This window comes from Microcaecilia unicolor, chromosome 4 (assembly GCF_901765095.1).
Source record: "Microcaecilia unicolor chromosome 4, aMicUni1.1, whole genome shotgun sequence".
Taxonomy (NCBI): Eukaryota; Metazoa; Chordata; class Amphibia; order Gymnophiona; family Siphonopidae; genus Microcaecilia; species Microcaecilia unicolor.
The window spans coordinates 335972222-335988765 of NC_044034.1; the positions used below are offsets into that span (position 1 = coordinate 335972222).

Consider the following 16544-nt stretch of genomic DNA (forward strand, 5'->3'; position numbering starts at 1 on the left):
TTTTTTATATGCATTTATTTTATAAGTTTTGTTATTTTCTTTATGTTCTAGGGTTTGGAATGGTTAAACTAGAGCTGAAGACCAAATCGTCCAATGGAATGGTGAGTATTCAAGGGTTTCAGTGGCACTTGCAAAAATACTTTATAGAGAAAAACCCAGTGTCTTCATTTACTTAGAATCTTATGGTTCTAAAATTGCATTATAAATGACATTAAGGGCCCTGTTACTAAGCAGTGCTATGGGCGCGCTAGCGTTTTTAGCGTGCGTTAATGATTAGCATGCGCTAAATGCTAAGCCGCCATAGGAACGTATGGGCGACTCTAGCGTTTAGTGCGTGCTTAAAAATGCTAGCGCGGCTTAGGAAACAGGGCCCTAAGATTAAATGCTGATTTCATGTTAATATCCAGTAAATAGAAAATTTATAATAGCATTATTAAACAAATTATTCCTTTTGAATATTTAGCTTTACGTTTTGTCTAATTTGAGAAATAGAACTCATTCAGGACCTCATAAGCTTCTGCTTATACACACTCATATTCTCACTAGCCTTGTGGGCACTGGTCTTCATATTGTACCTGTGTGATTCCGTCATATTCTTATTAATCTTAAAGCCCTATAAACTGGTACACTTACCTATCGCTAATGGGACAATTTTCTAACTGTCAGCTTCTTTATCATCCCTGCCAGACCAGTCCAGACAAGTGGGTTATGTCCCCCTACCAGCAGATGATGCCAGAGGAAAAAAAAGCTCAGATTTGGCTTCACTCCTCATAAGGGGGCTGGTGGTGCCTTTAGCTCCTCAGTATTTCTCTGGCTCCAGCAGATATTGCAGACATGTGGCCTAGTGCAGCAGTTGCAAGTAGTCTGCTCCCTGGAAGTTTGTAGGTCCAGATTCCTGGTAGAGCATAGATCGTGGGCTGAGGAACATTGCAGGCAACAGCTCTTTGGGCTGATTTCCTTTCCTCTTGAGAATAGACTGAGCTGGGGTCTAATTTCCCAAACCAGTGGATCCAGTGCTGGGTGGTGATGTTTCAGCTTTGATGGGTCTGACCGCATATTGTCTGTGTTTTTGGAGAGTAATAGGGAGGCAGTACAAATTACAATAAATACTTTCAGTGCAACCTCTTCCCAGCCTGTTTCCAACCACCAGTGGTGTATCAGATTTGGACTCAAGGATTCTAAAGTGATCACACACCATCCCCTTGCTTCCAGAAGTCTGGAAAAAAAGAGAGGTGACACAATGAAGATAAGTCATGGCAGTTTAGAATGCCAGCTGGTGCATTTGACCTGACTTAGGAGCAGGCAGACACGCAGGCACCAGGTGGGCAAGTGCAATCTGTGGAGGTTTAACACCCAGCCAGAAGTGAAGCTGGAAGGGTTCCCAGATTGAGATGTGGCCTGTGGGGTGCACATGGAAAAAGACCTGGTCATCATGTCTGTTTTGATGGCATGATTAGCCAAAAATAATCAAATTGTCTCCCTCTTTTTCTCTGATAAACAAATGGAGAAGTTTCTGAAGGCTACTTATCTGCCTTCAGGTATGACAGAGCCTGTGCAGCCCCAATTCTTTATTGAGTTAATAATTCATCAGGTAACCTCACATGTGTTTTGGAGCTCCCTCTCTCCTCCTCCCCTCCCTTCCAGCTCCTAGAGGTGCAATGGTGGGAACAGTTTGCAGAACAGTCTCTCTACCTCTCTACACAAGTGAAGATCCCCAGAGTGTCTTTAAGGCCAGATTAAGCTTGTGATGCATGAACATTTGTTTCATACTAAGAATAATTTAAAACAAACTATTGGGTGGTTCTGCTGTGGCAGCACCTTCAGGTTCTTCTTTGAACTCTTCCTAGTCCTAATCTGTGTGTCTGCACGGAAGGATCCACAAGTTGACCTTGGCAATGTTTGGGATGGTAGAGAATTACACTGACTGGGGCAAGAGGAAGAGGAGATAGCCAGTTCAGCAGACAGAGGGAGGATGTTTCCTCAGGAGGGGATAATGCCTTGGGTGGGTGAGAGGAGCTGGTGACTCTTATTTTCTAGGGCTTGAATTTTGGGTAGCCACGAGAGACAGTAATCTGTTGAGGGATACTGTATTTGTGGGTGGTTGTAAGCCTCCCCTCAACCCCAGCAAGTGCTTTGTGCTACACTTGATAGCTGGAGATGGGATCTCCGTAGGCTGACAAGCCTGGTTTTACTTTAATAGGGCCAAGATCAAGGGTGAAGAAAAGAATATGGTGTTGGGTAACTAGTGAGGTTGTACTTATCTTATAAAACCACAGTGAAAGGAAGTGCAATGTTCAGGGACACCCATAGTAGAAAGACTTGCGTCACTGTTTAAAGACAATCTTCCTTTCGTCTGTAGTCTTTTTCTTTCCAGGCAGCTATATGCATTAGCTGTATGACTCCTCCTGTGTTGGGTCCAATGTCCCCTGGATGGGGCCATGGTGATCTTCCTGCAAACAAGGGAGTTCTTGTACATTTGTTCACAGGATGTAACCGTTCCTGCATGGATTAACAGCTGGTGAATCTAGCATGATTGAGGTAAGTGATACTAGGAGCTCCTTTGGTTGGATCCTCCATATTGGTCAGGGCTAGTTAAGATAAGACCGCAGTGTTTACAACCAGACTTTGTGGAGCTTCTCATGGTTTGGGCAGAGCATCTGTCCGCTCTATTGGCGGCTCAGGTAGCAAGAGCAACAAATGTTCATGTGAATTTCCTCAGTCGCCACACTCTAGACCTGAGAGAATGGATGTTCAGTGCGACAGCATTTCAGACTGTAGTCAATCGCTGAGGGCTTCTGGTTATGGATCTTATGGCAACAGCCATCTGTTCCAAAGTGCCTCGTTTCTTCAGTTGGAGGAAAGACTGCAAGGCAGAGGGCATAGATGCTCTTCTTCAGCCTTGGCCTGCAGGCCTTCTTTACGTGTTCCCTCCTTGGCCTCTTCTAGGACATCTAATTCAGAGGATCGAGTCGCGGTCAGGTCTCGTGGTTTTGGTAGCTCCGGATTGGCCTCGCAAACCTTGTTATGCTTATCTTGTACGTCTTCTCTTGGATGACCCTCTCAGACTTCCTTAGTCTCCCGGTCTCCTGATCCAGGGTCCTGTACTTCATCCAGATTTGGCTCGGTTTTGTCTTACGGCTTGGCTCTTTGAAAGGACACAGCTGAAGAAGAGAGAATACTGAGCAAATGTGATTCTAGCAATGCTTCATTCGCGGTGTCACTCTATGTCACTGAATTACGTTCGAACTTGGTGCATTTTCAAGGCCTGGTGCTCCAAGCGGGCCGTTTCTCCACTTTGGGCTTCTGTGGCGCAGGTCTTGGATTTATTGCAGGCTGGTTTGGATAAGGGATTAGCCTTGTCTTCTCTTAAGGTACAGCTTGTGGTGTTGGCTTGTTTTTGCGGGCGGATCAAAAGGAAATCTCTGTCTAGTCGTCCGGATGTTGTGCGTTTCTTGCAGGTAGTGGCTCTGATTCGTTCTTTCTAGATCAGTGTTTCCTGCTTGGGATCTCAATTTGGTTCTTTCTGTCCTTACTAAGCCTTCTTTTGAACCTTTGTCAGCTTGTACCCTCAAAGATTTAACTCTAAAGACAGTGTTTTTGGTAGCGATTGCCTCAGCTAGGCGTGTATCAGAGTTGCAGGCACTGTCCTGTCGATCTCCTTTTCTCGAGTTTTATAAAGAATGGGTCATTTTACATCCAGTACCTTCTTTCCTTCCTAAAGTAGTTTCCAGATTTCATTTGAACCAGGACTTGGTTTTGCCAGTGCTAGGCTCTTCCTCTGGATCAGAGAAGCAACGCTGTTTATGTAAACTAGATATCAGAAGAGTGCTCAAGCATTATTTGCACACTGCGGAGGACTTTAGATGATCGGATCATTTTTTTTCTGCTTCTTGGGAGTTCCCGCAAAGGCTTGGCTGCATCTAAGCCCACCATATCTAGCTGGCTTAAGGAAATATTTGCTTCCGCTTATCTTCTCTCAGGTAAGCCTATTCCAGAAGGAGTGAAAGTGCACTCTAACAGAGGTGAGGCTTCTTCGTGGGTGGAGCATTTCTTAGTGCCAGCTTTGGACATTTGTAAAGCAGCGACGTGGTCTTTAAGCATTACAGGCTTGATGTTCAGTGTTGTCAGGACGCAGTGTTTGGCGCGAATGTGCTTACAGTGGGTTTATTAGGGTCCCTCCCTTAAATGCACTGCTCTGTTACTTCCCATCAGTCATTTTTCTGGGCCAATCCGGAGGAACGCTAAGGAAGGAGAAATTAGATCTTACCTGCTAATTTGCTTTCCTTTAGTCCCTCTGGACTAGCCCAGAACCCTCCCTCGTGTTTCCCAGTTGCACAGATTCTTGCTCTTTTTCTTCTGCTTTGTTGCCATAATACAGTGAAACCTCGGTTTTCGTCAATAATTCGTCCGAAAATTGACGAAAACTGAAACCGACGAAAACCGAGGCAACAAGCAATTTTTCTTCTAAATTCTTTTAAATGAATAAAAAAGACTAATGTGTAGAATAGATGAATATTTAACATGGCATTTACCTTTCTGAAGACTCTTCTTGATGTACGGAAGATGGAGAAAGAGGAGCAGATACTGTATTATTGTTTGGAAGGGGGATCCCCCTCCATAAGGACACAATCTGGGGGGGTCACTTCCCTTCTCGTTCTTTTGGCACTAGTACCAGCTTCTGGGGGGAGTGGAGGAGTGGCCTAGTGGTTAGGGTGGTGGACATTGGTCCTGGGGAACTGAGGAGCTGAGTTCAATTCCCACTTCAGGCACAGGCAGCTCTTGTGACTCTGGACAAGTCACTTAACTCTCCATTGCCCCATGTAAGCCACATTGAGCCTGCCATGAGTGGGAAAGCACAGGGTACAAATGTAACAAAAACTTCCCTTCTTGTTCTTTTGGCACTAGGACCAGCTACTGGGGGGTCACTTCCCTTCTTGTTCTTTTGGCACTAGGACCAGCTACTGGGGGGGTCACTTCCCTTCTTGTTCTTTTGGCACTAGGACCAGCCACTGGGGGGTCACTTCCCTTCTTATTCTTTTGGCACTAGGACCAGCCACTGGGGGGTCACTTCCTTTCTTGTTCTTTTGGCACTAGGGCCAGCTTCTGGGGGGGTCACTTCCCTTCTTGTTCTTTTGGCACTAGGACCAGCTTCAGAGTCTGTGGACCCATGCCGCACAAGAAACCTGTCCAAAGAAGTTTGTTTCTGTCGCCTCTTTAAGATTTGCCTAAAACGGGGCAAGACATTATCATTAAACAAGTTGCAGACACGGCCTGCAACAGCTTTGTCTGGGTGATGTTTCTCCACAAACACCTGTACTTTACTCCACATGGAGAAGGTGTCCTTAATCTCTGAAGAAGGCACATTCTCTCCTGTGTCTTCCTCCTTATCCGAAGCAACTTCTTCATCTGCCGTCTGTTGCACTTCTAGTTGAAGGTCTTGCAGCTCTTCAGTGGTGAGTTCTTCACTGTGGTCATCTACCAACTCTTTCACATCTTCACCACTCACCTCCAAACTCATGGATCTACCCAAATGAACAATTGACTGCACAACATGTGTAGGGTCATCAGGTGAAGGATCATTCCTTTCTGAATCTCTCTCATGCACACATCCCAGCCATAATTTCTTCCAGCCACAGTTTATCATCCTGGATGTCACTCCCTGCCAAGCCTTATCTATGAGGCTGATGCAGTTGAGAATGGTGAAATGGTTTTTCTAGAACTCGCTTAAGGACAATTCTGTATCTGATGTCACCTCAAAGCACCTTTGAAACAATGCTTTTGTGTACAGTTTCTTGAAATTGGAAATGACATTCTGGTCCATGGGTGGATGAGTGGTGTGGTATTAGGGGGCAAGAACTTCACAGTGATAAAACTGAACTGCTCCAACAGTGCATCTTTCATACCTGGAGGATGTGCAAGAGCATTGTCCATTAATAGGAGGCACTTAAGGGGCAAGTGATTTTCCTGGAGGTATTTTTTCACACTCTGGCCAAACACTTCATTCATCCACTCAATGAAAATTGCCCTCGTGACTCATGCTTTCTTGTTTGCCCTCCACATCACACACAATTTGCTTTTCATCACATTATTTCTGAATGGTACACCAGTAACGGATTCACTTTACAATCACCACTAGCATTACCACACAACAAAAGAGTTAACCTATCTTTCATAGGCTTATGTCCTGGCAGTGCCTTTTCCTCCTGTGTAATGAACGTTCTCTTGGCATTTTCTTCCAAACAGGCCAGTTTCATCACAATTGAAGACTTGTTGGGGGATGAATCCTTCAGCCTCTACGTAATCTTTGAGTTCAGACACAAATTTTTCGGCACCAGACTTGTCCGAACTCGCAGCTTCTCCGTGCCTAGTAACACTGTGTATGCCAGTGCGCCTCTTGAATTTTTCGAACCAGCCTCTGCTGGCGTTAAAATCACTTAGTGCAGTAGTACTCGTCCCAGGCATTTTCTTAATGAGATCGGCATACAACAGTCTGGCCTTTTCACATATGATGGCCTCAGAAACAGAATCGCCATCTAACTGTTTTTGATTGATCCAAATCAATAGTAACTTCCACATCTTCAATTGTTTGTGATCTCTGTTTTGTTAGCACATTCACACCTTTTGCTACTTTTGCCTCCTTTATCACTTCCTTTTTCGCCACGGTTGAACTTATCGTGTATGGTGACTTCCAGTACATGCGGCCGATTTCAGCAATCTTAATGCCACTCTCGTATTTTTCAGTGATTTCCTTCTTTAACTCAATCGTGTTCCTGTCCTTCTTCTTTGAAGGACTGCTGGATATAGAAACTTTTTTTGGTCCCATGAGGAGAGCAGGCAGTTATGCACAGGCACTTTTTTTCATCAAATAGCAGGCAATTAGAAGCAGCAGTGTGATCCCACAACCAGTAGTGTTGGCAAAACGACGCCTTAGAAGAACTCCCCAGAAGAACACCCCAGAAGAACGACATGTGAGAACGCAAAATTAGCAGTGTCAGCATGCCGACGAATTCCGAGGTGACCAACAAAAACCGTGACAAATTTTTCGGAAAAAAAATCGACGAAAACCGAGGTTTCACTGTACTGAATTTAATTCTACTTAGCCAGGGCTCCTATTGGCTCTCCAGAGAGTCAGAGTTCTCAGTCGCCTCCTACTGGAAGGTGTGCTCAACCCATCAGTCATTTTTCTGGGCTTATCCGGAGGGACTGAAGGAAAGCAAATTAGCAGGTAAAATCTAATTTCTCCTTTGACTACATTCCAAGCATTGGGAAACAAGAAAAATTTTAGATCTAATCTTTAATTGCGTTCTGCATTTAAAAAAGTTGTAGCTCTAGCAATCCATGAGCTTCTATAAGAACTTTAGCTCTAGCAATCCATGAGCTTATATAAGAACTTCAGGTACAATAATAATAATATTTATTTATGTACCACTTTAACCATATAGTTCTAAGCAGTTTACATAATCCAAAAACAGCCAGAAAAATCACTTAGAAATTACATTCAGATAAAAAAATAAACACATTTAAGGCATCAAATTAAATCAGTATTAAACAATTCAAAAGTAAAAAGCTGAACAATAATTAACAGGAAAAGGTTTTCTTAAATAATAAAGTTTTTAAACTTTCTGAATGATAAATAAGAATAAGATTGTTCAAAGCATAGTCTCCCTTCCACATTCTTGGAACTTGCCACAGCACCAAGGTCATATAGCAAGGTTATGGTTGTGGTGGTGGCGGCCCTCCGGTGCCATGGAATTGGAGTTAACCCGTATTTCAACAGCTGGCTCATTCTTTTAAATTCTTTTTCTGACAGTGTGGTGGCAACAAAGTTGTCCGCCTTCTGTAATTGTTAGATGGGATGTTCAGTTTCAAGAAGAGCAGACAAACTCTATCGCAGATGCTGGAGTTTCTAGGCATTGTATCTGATACAGCAAGGGAGAGAATCTTCCTTACGGAACGCAGGAGGTCGAAGCTGATACAACAGATTGGTCTTTCCCTCAGTCAAAGTAGGCCTATGAAGTGGTGCCATGAGCAAGGGCTCATATGCGGCCATTATCGTTTATCATTTATTAAACATTTGCTATACCGCTCGTGTTGAGCACAAATCAGAGCAGTTTACAAAGTAACAGTAAAATCAGAAAATGAAAGGAACTTTAATCATAATGAAGGAAAGTAATACACACACACACACACTTGGGAATGTAAAAGGTTGGAGAAGGCGAAAATGGGAAGGAAAGGGGGAAGATAATTAAAAATAGCAGGATTCTATTCTCAGCCACTGGTCTCTGGTGTAACAGAAGAACAACCTTCATCTTCCTTGGTTGGAGTATATAATGGTGGTTGTCGTCCAGGAATTTGTCTGTCGGAGCTCATTACAAGTTCCATCTGGCACAGGGCACCTGGTCGGAACAGGAGTTTCGGTGGTCTATAAATCGCTTGGAGCTCAGGGCAGTGCAGAATGCCTTACACAACTTGGCTCCCTTTCTGGCGGGGGCCCTGGTCTAATTTTTCTCCGACAATGTGACAGTGGTGGCTTATATCAGCAAGCAAGGCGGGATCTGCAGCCATCCGATGACGGTGGAGGCGGCATGACTCATGAGTTGGGCAGAGAAAAATCTCTGCATGTTGGGAGCTCAATATCACAGGGTCCTTGAATGTGGAGATGGACTTCCTCTCCTTGGACTCGGGAGAATGGGATCTATCCAGCCAGTGTTTTCAGCTGATAGTAGACTGATAGGGGTTCTCCGATTCTGGACTTGATGGCTACGAAAATTAATTCCAAAGTGCCCAAGTTCTTCAGCCGTTGGAAAGAACTGGGCTCAATGAGAATCAATGCCTTACTGGTAAGCCTTGTGTTGAAAAGGATCACATTGCATCGAGGTTGAATAATTCTTGTAGCCCAGGATTAGCCACGGAGGCCGTAGCTTCCGGACCTGATTCCGCAGGTACATGGCCTACTGAAGCAAGGTTCAGTGGTTTATGCCTTGGCCATTGAAAGGGCTCGGTTGAGACAAAAAGGTTATTTAAGTCATCTTTATTAGGAAAAGGCAAAAGGTTTAAGCACAATATAAGACTGCAAAATACAATGCATACAAAGTCACAATCGAACAAACCCAAATCTCAGTTGCTTAAATCACCCCCACCCAACCTCCTCCACTACCTTTCCCTCCCACTCGTCCTAGTATTTTTGGAAAGAGTAAACAAGCAATTCACGTCTACCCATTCCACTCCACTCATTATTTTATAGACCTCTATCATATCACCCCTCAGCCGTTTTTTCTCTAAGCTGAAGAGCCCTAGCCACTTTAGCCTTGCCTCATGCGGAAGTCGTCCCATCCCCTTTATCGTTTTCATCGCCCTTCTCTGTACCTTTTCTAATTCCACTATATCTTTTTTGAGAGGTGGTGGCCAGAATTGCACAATGGAACGATACAAAGATGTTATAAAGTCCTCATTTTTGTTTTCCATTCCTTTCCTAATAATACCTAATATTCTATTTGCTTTCTTAGCCGCCGCTGCACACTGAGCAGAGGGTTTCAATGTATCGTCAATGATGACACCTAGATCCCTTTCCCAGTCAATGATTCCTAATATGGAACCTTGCATTACGTAGGTATAGTTCGGGTTCCTCTTTCCCAGTGCATCACTTTGCACTTGCTCACATTAAACGTCTTCTGCCATTTGGATGCCCAGTCTCCCAGTCTCGTGAAGTTTTGTTATTTTTCACAATCCTCTTGCAATTTAACAACTTTGAATAACTTAGTGTCGTCAGCAAATTTATTTACCTCACTAGTTACTTCCATCTCTAGATCATTTATAAATATGTTAAAAAGCAGCGGTCCCAGCACAGATCCCTGGGTAACCCCACTATCTACCGTTCTTCATTGAGAATACTGACCATTTAATTCCTACTCTCTATTTTCTATCTTTTAACCAGTTTTTAATCCACGTTAGAACACTATCCTCTATCCAATTGTTTTATAATTGGTAGAACCAAATGAGTTACATCAGATCAGTGCAGCAGTCATTGTGGAATATGTAATTCTACACAGTGACATAGATAAGCTGGTGCCAAACCATATAAGACTTTGAAAAAAAAAAAAAAGAAACAGCATAAGTTTAAACATAACACACCCTCACTGGTAGCCAGTGTAATTTAAACAGATAAAGGGTAGTCCTGTCCATCTTCATTCATCCAGAATCATTTTAACTGCTACATTTTGTAGAACCTGTAATCTTTCTAATTGCTGATCAGATAAAGAAATGTTACAGTAATTCTGGTGAGATAGGATAGTTGTCTTAGCTTTGATATATAGGATACTGAGGAGCTAAAGGTAGCACCTGCCCCTTATAAGGGGTGTCAACTCTAAGCTTTCTTTCCTGGCTCCTTCTGCTGGCATGGGGACATAACCCACTCATCTGACAAGACTCAAGCAAAGAAATTTAACAGGTAAGTCCAAATGTCTCCTTTAATTCAAAGTCTGTGGGCCCATTTTACCCATGAGCCTATGCCTGTTTTCCCTTTGGAAACTGATACAGGTACAAGATGTCCAACAGGCTTTTAAAGTTGTTTTTTGTATGGATCAAATTTTTATGGAAAATGATGCATGTAGCTGCATGTTATTTTCTGGTCCTGTTGAAAACACTCCCCTGGGAATGCTTGCTTCAGACATAGTTTACGTGTACATGATGTACAACACCATGCATGCTTTTAGCTGAATTAAGGAAGGGCCATTTTCAGACAGTGAATGTGTGAAGATCATTATTTCTGCATGTACATGACTGATAGGAATGGTCCTCACACTGCATGGCATTTCTGCCTTTTGTTATGTCAAATACGTATTCAACTTGACATTCATCACACTTTATTTTTTTTTTTACTGATTTTATTTCTCAGGATAATCTTTTAATTTTTGAATGCTTTTATCTGTTCATGCAATCACGTTGATGCCTTTATCTGTTTTTCATGCAATTACGTTTTTGGACCCTTCATCAGATGGTAAGAAAGTAAAGGAAGAGATGTTCTCTTGTAATTTATTATCACAATTTTTTGGGGGGTGGGGGTGTTTCTTGACAGTTTGAATCTTTAGACACTTTCTTCTTCTTACTTATGATTTGGGTACTATCACCTTCTCATTGCTTTACATTGTCTGTTATATCATGCAGTTGTGCACTCTTTCCATACACACATTTATCTCCATCCGATTTCAGCCATCCCATCATCCCTCCATCCACCCCCACCCTGCACATCATAAGGGACTGTGTAAGTTTTTTCAAGAACCTCTCCATTGATTCCCAACATGTTGACTATTACCTTCAATTATTCTCCCATTCAGTTCATGCAATCCACATCAGATCTTGGTGTTTATGTGTCCTTTTGTGAGAGAGGTAGCGGTAAGGTAGAAAAGTGAGGAAAGTAATCGCTCCTACCCGTTCTGGAAAAAAAGATAAATTTCTGCTTACAGTGGTGACTAAGAAGGCCACCTTACCGGTGGAAGGGCATTGCCTTAAATGACCTACAGGATAGGAAGCTAGAAGGCTTGCTGAAACAAACCTTTGAAGTGTCTCTTTGCGTCTTCAAGCGACAATGTGCATTTTGTTTGTAGCAAGAGCATGCCTGTAGTAGCATCAACAGTTGGCAACACAAGACAGGTGCCATAAGGCCCAGCTGGAAGTGGGGTTGGCCTGCTTGGTGGATGCTACTTGTGGCGTGTTACTGGTTATGGCTCACAGTATGCTTTGGCTGTCACAGCACGTTAGGAACTCTGGTTGTGTCATTGGACAGCAGATACAGCATCAACTTCATGTCTAGTTAAGCTGCCCTTTTGGGGGAAGTGGCTGTTTGGAGAAGATCTCAATAACTTGGTAAAAGAAGTGGGGGAAAATAAGTCACAGCAGTTGCTGGAGGATAAGCCATCTTAAGGGGGATCTCGATTTCAAGACAGCAGATGGTACTGGCCTGGTTGTCAGCAATATGGTCAGAAGTCCCGCTTTCAGGCACACCAGTGTTCCTTTTGTGCAGACTGGAAGTCCTCTTCTCGTCAGCTAGAGCGCCCAATGCCTCCAGAGCTTTGCAATGATGCGAGGCTGGTCCATTCTTCCCTTCTTCTAGTGGGAGGACATCTTCAGAAGTTTCAAGAGGAGTGAGCCATATTCATGTCAGACCAGTGGGATCTGGATATTCTTATTGAAGGTTACAAGTTGGCGTTCTCCCAACTGGTCGCTCCTCTCTTCTTGTAGTCTCCTTGTCAAAAGGCAACCAAGGTGGTCGAGGTTTAGTCCACAGTAGATTACTTTCTGGTGTTTCCCATTTCCCCAGGCCAAACAGGGACAAGTCAGATGCACCATCTACGTTATTGTCCTAAAGAGAGAAGGCACCTTTCGTCCGGTCTTAGATCTCAAAGGTCTAAATCACTGCCTCCGAATGTCCTGCTTTCTTATGGAGACACTAAGAGCAGTCATAGCCTTAGTTTAAACGGGAGAATTTCTCGCCACCCTCAGTCTCAAAGAGGCATACGTGCATATATCCATATGGCCGCCGCATCAGAGGTTTCTATGCAAAATAATGCATAACGCTTGGCTGCTCTGCATTGGCTTCCCCTCCTTAAGAAGGAAATCGTGTGCAAATGAGCTAACAGCGAGCAGCTCATTTGCATGCGATTTCCTTCATGCATGCCCGTTCCTTTCCGAATCACTAAGGGATCGGTAAGGGAAGGGCTTTTTCCATTCAGTTAGTGCATCAGGTTGCTCTGTTGGTGTCCTGGCATGTCAGGGGACCAGTGCAGTACGAGTGCTGGCTCCTCCCACGACTAAATGAGTTGGATTTGGTCGTTTTTGAGATGGGCGTCCTCGGTTTCCATTATCACCAAAAATCGGGGATGACCATCTCTAAGGTCGACCATCTGAACCTTAGAGATGGTCGACCTAAATGTTGAGATTTGGGCGTCCCCAACCGTATTATCGAAACGAAAAATGGCCGCCCATCTTGTTTCGATAATACGGATTTCTCCGCCCCTTCGCGGGGACGTCCTGCAAGGACGCCCTCAGGAAAACTTGGGCGCCCCATTCGATTATGCCCCTCTATATGTATGAACAAGTATGCGTATGAATAAAGCACTTTACGACTGAAGGGAGGAAAAAGCCTCAAGGAGCTCACGACTAACGAGTCTAAAGAGCTGCTTAGCGATCAAAATGACCAATCAAGCGGTCCATATGATCAGTTCCTCATCATCAGCTGAAAAAACCTCCCTTTGTTGTCCAATGTTGTGCTTCAAAAAAATGTTTTGAAAACCATGCAAAGTCACTCCTTAATAACTTCCGGAGGCAGATATTACGTTGTCTTCACATATATTCAACTACATGCTCAATCCAAAGCTTAGGAATGAAAAAACTTGACTTTGCTTAATGCAGTCGTCCGTCAATAATGCTGCTCCAAGAGTTCCTCAGGACCGACGTTGGCCAGCATTTTGCTTCCACTGATATGAGTGATGCTGCTTCAGGGTCCACAAGTCGAGGAAATTAGGAAAAATGACAGCGTCTCAGTGAGCCTACGCTTTGGACAGATCGGAGTGTGGGACACCCCCTTGGTGGAACTCTTTGCCTTTCAGTTCAGTCACAAAGTCCCTCAGTACTGTTCCAGGTTCCAGGCCCATGACAGACTAGTATCAGATGTCTTCCTCATTCATTGGTGGACTGGTCTTCTGAAACTCAATCAAGACTGAGGAACCATGATCCTAATCACTCTATACTGGCCCCGGCAGATCTGGTTCCCTCTTCTTCTGGAGCTGTCCTCCAAAGAACCTTGGAGATTGGAGTGTTTTCTGAGCCGCATCACGTAGAATGAGGGATCTCTTCTCCATCCCAACCTCCGGTCTCTGGTCCTCACAGCCTGGAAGTTGAGAGCTTAGAATTTGCTTCCTTGTATCTTCCTGAGGATGTCTGCATGGTCTTGCTGACTTCCAGTGAAGAATCCACTAAGAAGTGTTACTCTTTTAAATGGAGGAGGTTTGGCATCAGATGAATACCTTTGACACTTCTCTGACTCTGATCTCAAGACCAACTCTGTAAGGGTTCACCTTAGCGTAATTAGTGCTTACCATCACCGTGTAAAGGGTAAGCCCATCTCTGGACAGCCTCTAGTTGTTTGTTTCATGAGAGGTTTGCTTTTGACAACCCCTGTCAATCCTGTGCCTTGTCATGGGACCTCAAAGTTGGCCTTACCCAGCTGATGAAAGCTCCATTTGAGCCACTTGATTCCTTTCATCTGAAGTATTTGACCTAGACAATCTTGTTTTTGTTGGCTGTTACTTAAGCTCACAGGGTCAGTGAGCTTCAGGCCCTAGTGGCGAATCCACCTTACATTAAGATCATCATAACAGAGTAGTTCTCTGCACGCACCCTAAGTTCCTTCCTAAGGTCGTGTCAGAGTGCCATCTGAACCAGTCAATTGTTCTGTCAACATTCTTTCTGAAACCTCATGCCCATTTTGGCGAAAGCGCATTGGCCTTTTAATTGGAGTAAACTAGGTCCTACAGACAGGCCACCCAGCTTTTTGTTTGTTTTGATCCCAACATAGTAAATGACAGCAGATAAAGACCTGTACGGTCCATCCAGTCTGCCCAACAAGATAAACTCATTTATGTGGTTTGTGATACTTTATTTGAATACCCGAGTTTGATTTGTCCTTGGCGTTCTCAGAGCACAGACTGTAGAAGTCTGCCCAGCACTGTTGTACTAAGTTCTGAAGCTACCGTCGAAGCCCCTTAAAATTTACACTCCAACACATCCCTAGCTATTCAGTCACGATCAGGGCATAGACCTTAGAAGTCTGCCCAGCTCCCATTTTGTTTCCCAATTACCGGCATCGCCACCCAATCTCAGCTAAGATTCCGCGGAACCATTTCTTCTAAACAGGATTCCTTTGTGTTTATCGCACACATTTGAATTCCATTACCTTTTTCATCTCCACCACCTCCCGTGGGAGGGCATTCCACATATTCACCACCCTCTCCGTGAAAAAGTACTTCCTGACATTAGTCCTGAGTCTGCCCCCCTTCAACCTCAATTCATGTCTTCTAGTTCTACCGCCTTCCTGTCTCCGAAAAAGGTTCATTTGCGTATTAATACCTTTTAAATATTTGAACGTCTGTATCATGTTACCACTGTTTCTCCTTCCCTCTAAGGTATATATGTTCAGGTCATCAAGTCTCTCCTCATACAGTTTGCAACGCAAATCCCATACCATTTTTGTAGCTTTTCTTTGCACCGCTTCCAGTCTTTTTACATCTTTAGCAAGATATGGCCTCCAAAAATGAACAGAATACTCCAAGTGGGGCCTCGCCAACGATTTGTAGAGGGGCATCAACACCTCCTTTCTTCTGCTGGTTATGCCCCTCTCTATGCAGCCTAGCATCCTTCTGGCCACAACCAGAACAGGATGAGGGTCGCCATCGGGAAACAAGCAATTTCTAATTGGCTGGCAGATTGCATTTCTTTCACTTATGCCTAGGCTGGGCTGACTCTTGAGGGTCATGTCAAGACTCACCATGTCAGAGCTATGGTGGCATCAGTAGCCTACTTGAGGTCAGCCTCCATTAAAGAGATTTGCAAAGCTGTAACGTGGTCTTCAGTCCACACATTCACATCTCACGACTTCCTTGAGCAAGATATCTGACGTGGTAGTCAGTTGGGACAGACAGTGCTTCAGAATTTGGGGTCTAGAATCCAACTCTGCCCTCCTAAGCCCATTTAGTTCTGTTCCAGTTTGCACTCTCACACAGTTGTATATAGTTTCAGGTTAATAGTATTTTGATCTCGCTGTTGCGAGTTCCAGTTGACCAATAGTTGTTGTCAGTGAGCCTAATACCTAGGGATTCCCACATATGAGAATGTGTCCTGCTTATCCTAGGGGAAAGCGAAGATACTTACCTGTAGCAGGTATTCTCTGAGGCAGCTGGCCATTCATTCTTACATACACTCCCACCTCCCCTTGGAGTTGATTCCATGCTATAGTAATGTACTGCTGGTCCTGCCTTTCGTGGCAGGCAGGAAGGCATTCATGTATGCATGGTGGAGACATTGCACGTGCTTTTAAAGACTTTAACTTTTTTATGCTCCGCACCGGGTGTCATGAATTATGTCACCCACACATGTGAGAGTGAATGTCCTGCTGTCCTCAGAGAATACCTGCTACAGGTAAATATCTTCGCTTTCTTTTTCCTTGGAGCAGATGCAGTTTTGTGCAGGAGGTTTTGGCTTGGTTATTTTTTAAAAGCACAATCTTTCTACTGCATTCAGGGGCCCTTTTACTAAGCCGCATAAGCGTCTACGTGCACCCAACGTGCGCCAAAATGGAGTTACCGCCCTACTACCACGTGACTCTTGTGGTAATTTCATTTTTGATGTGCGTCCAATACATGTTCCCGAAAAATATTTTTTATTTTTGGGCATGTGTAACGGATGCGTTCCAAGTGCCATTTGGCACGTGTAGGTCATTACCGTCCGGTTACCACGTGAGTCTTTACCACTAGGTTGATGACTGGTGGTAA

General features: G+C 44.0%; 1 protein-coding gene across 4 annotated transcripts in view; it reads left to right on the forward strand.

The window, feature by feature from the left end:
• VDAC3 (voltage dependent anion channel 3) overlaps positions 1–16544 on the forward strand; it is an 83704-nt gene that overhangs the window by 22922 nt on the left and 44238 nt on the right. For all 4 annotated transcript variants that reach the window (XM_030202070.1, XM_030202073.1, XM_030202071.1 and 1 more), the window contains exon 4: positions 52–101. In XM_030202070.1, the coding sequence (XP_030057930.1) occupies positions 52–101 (50 nt within the window). The remainder of the gene's footprint in view (positions 1–51; positions 102–16544) is intronic.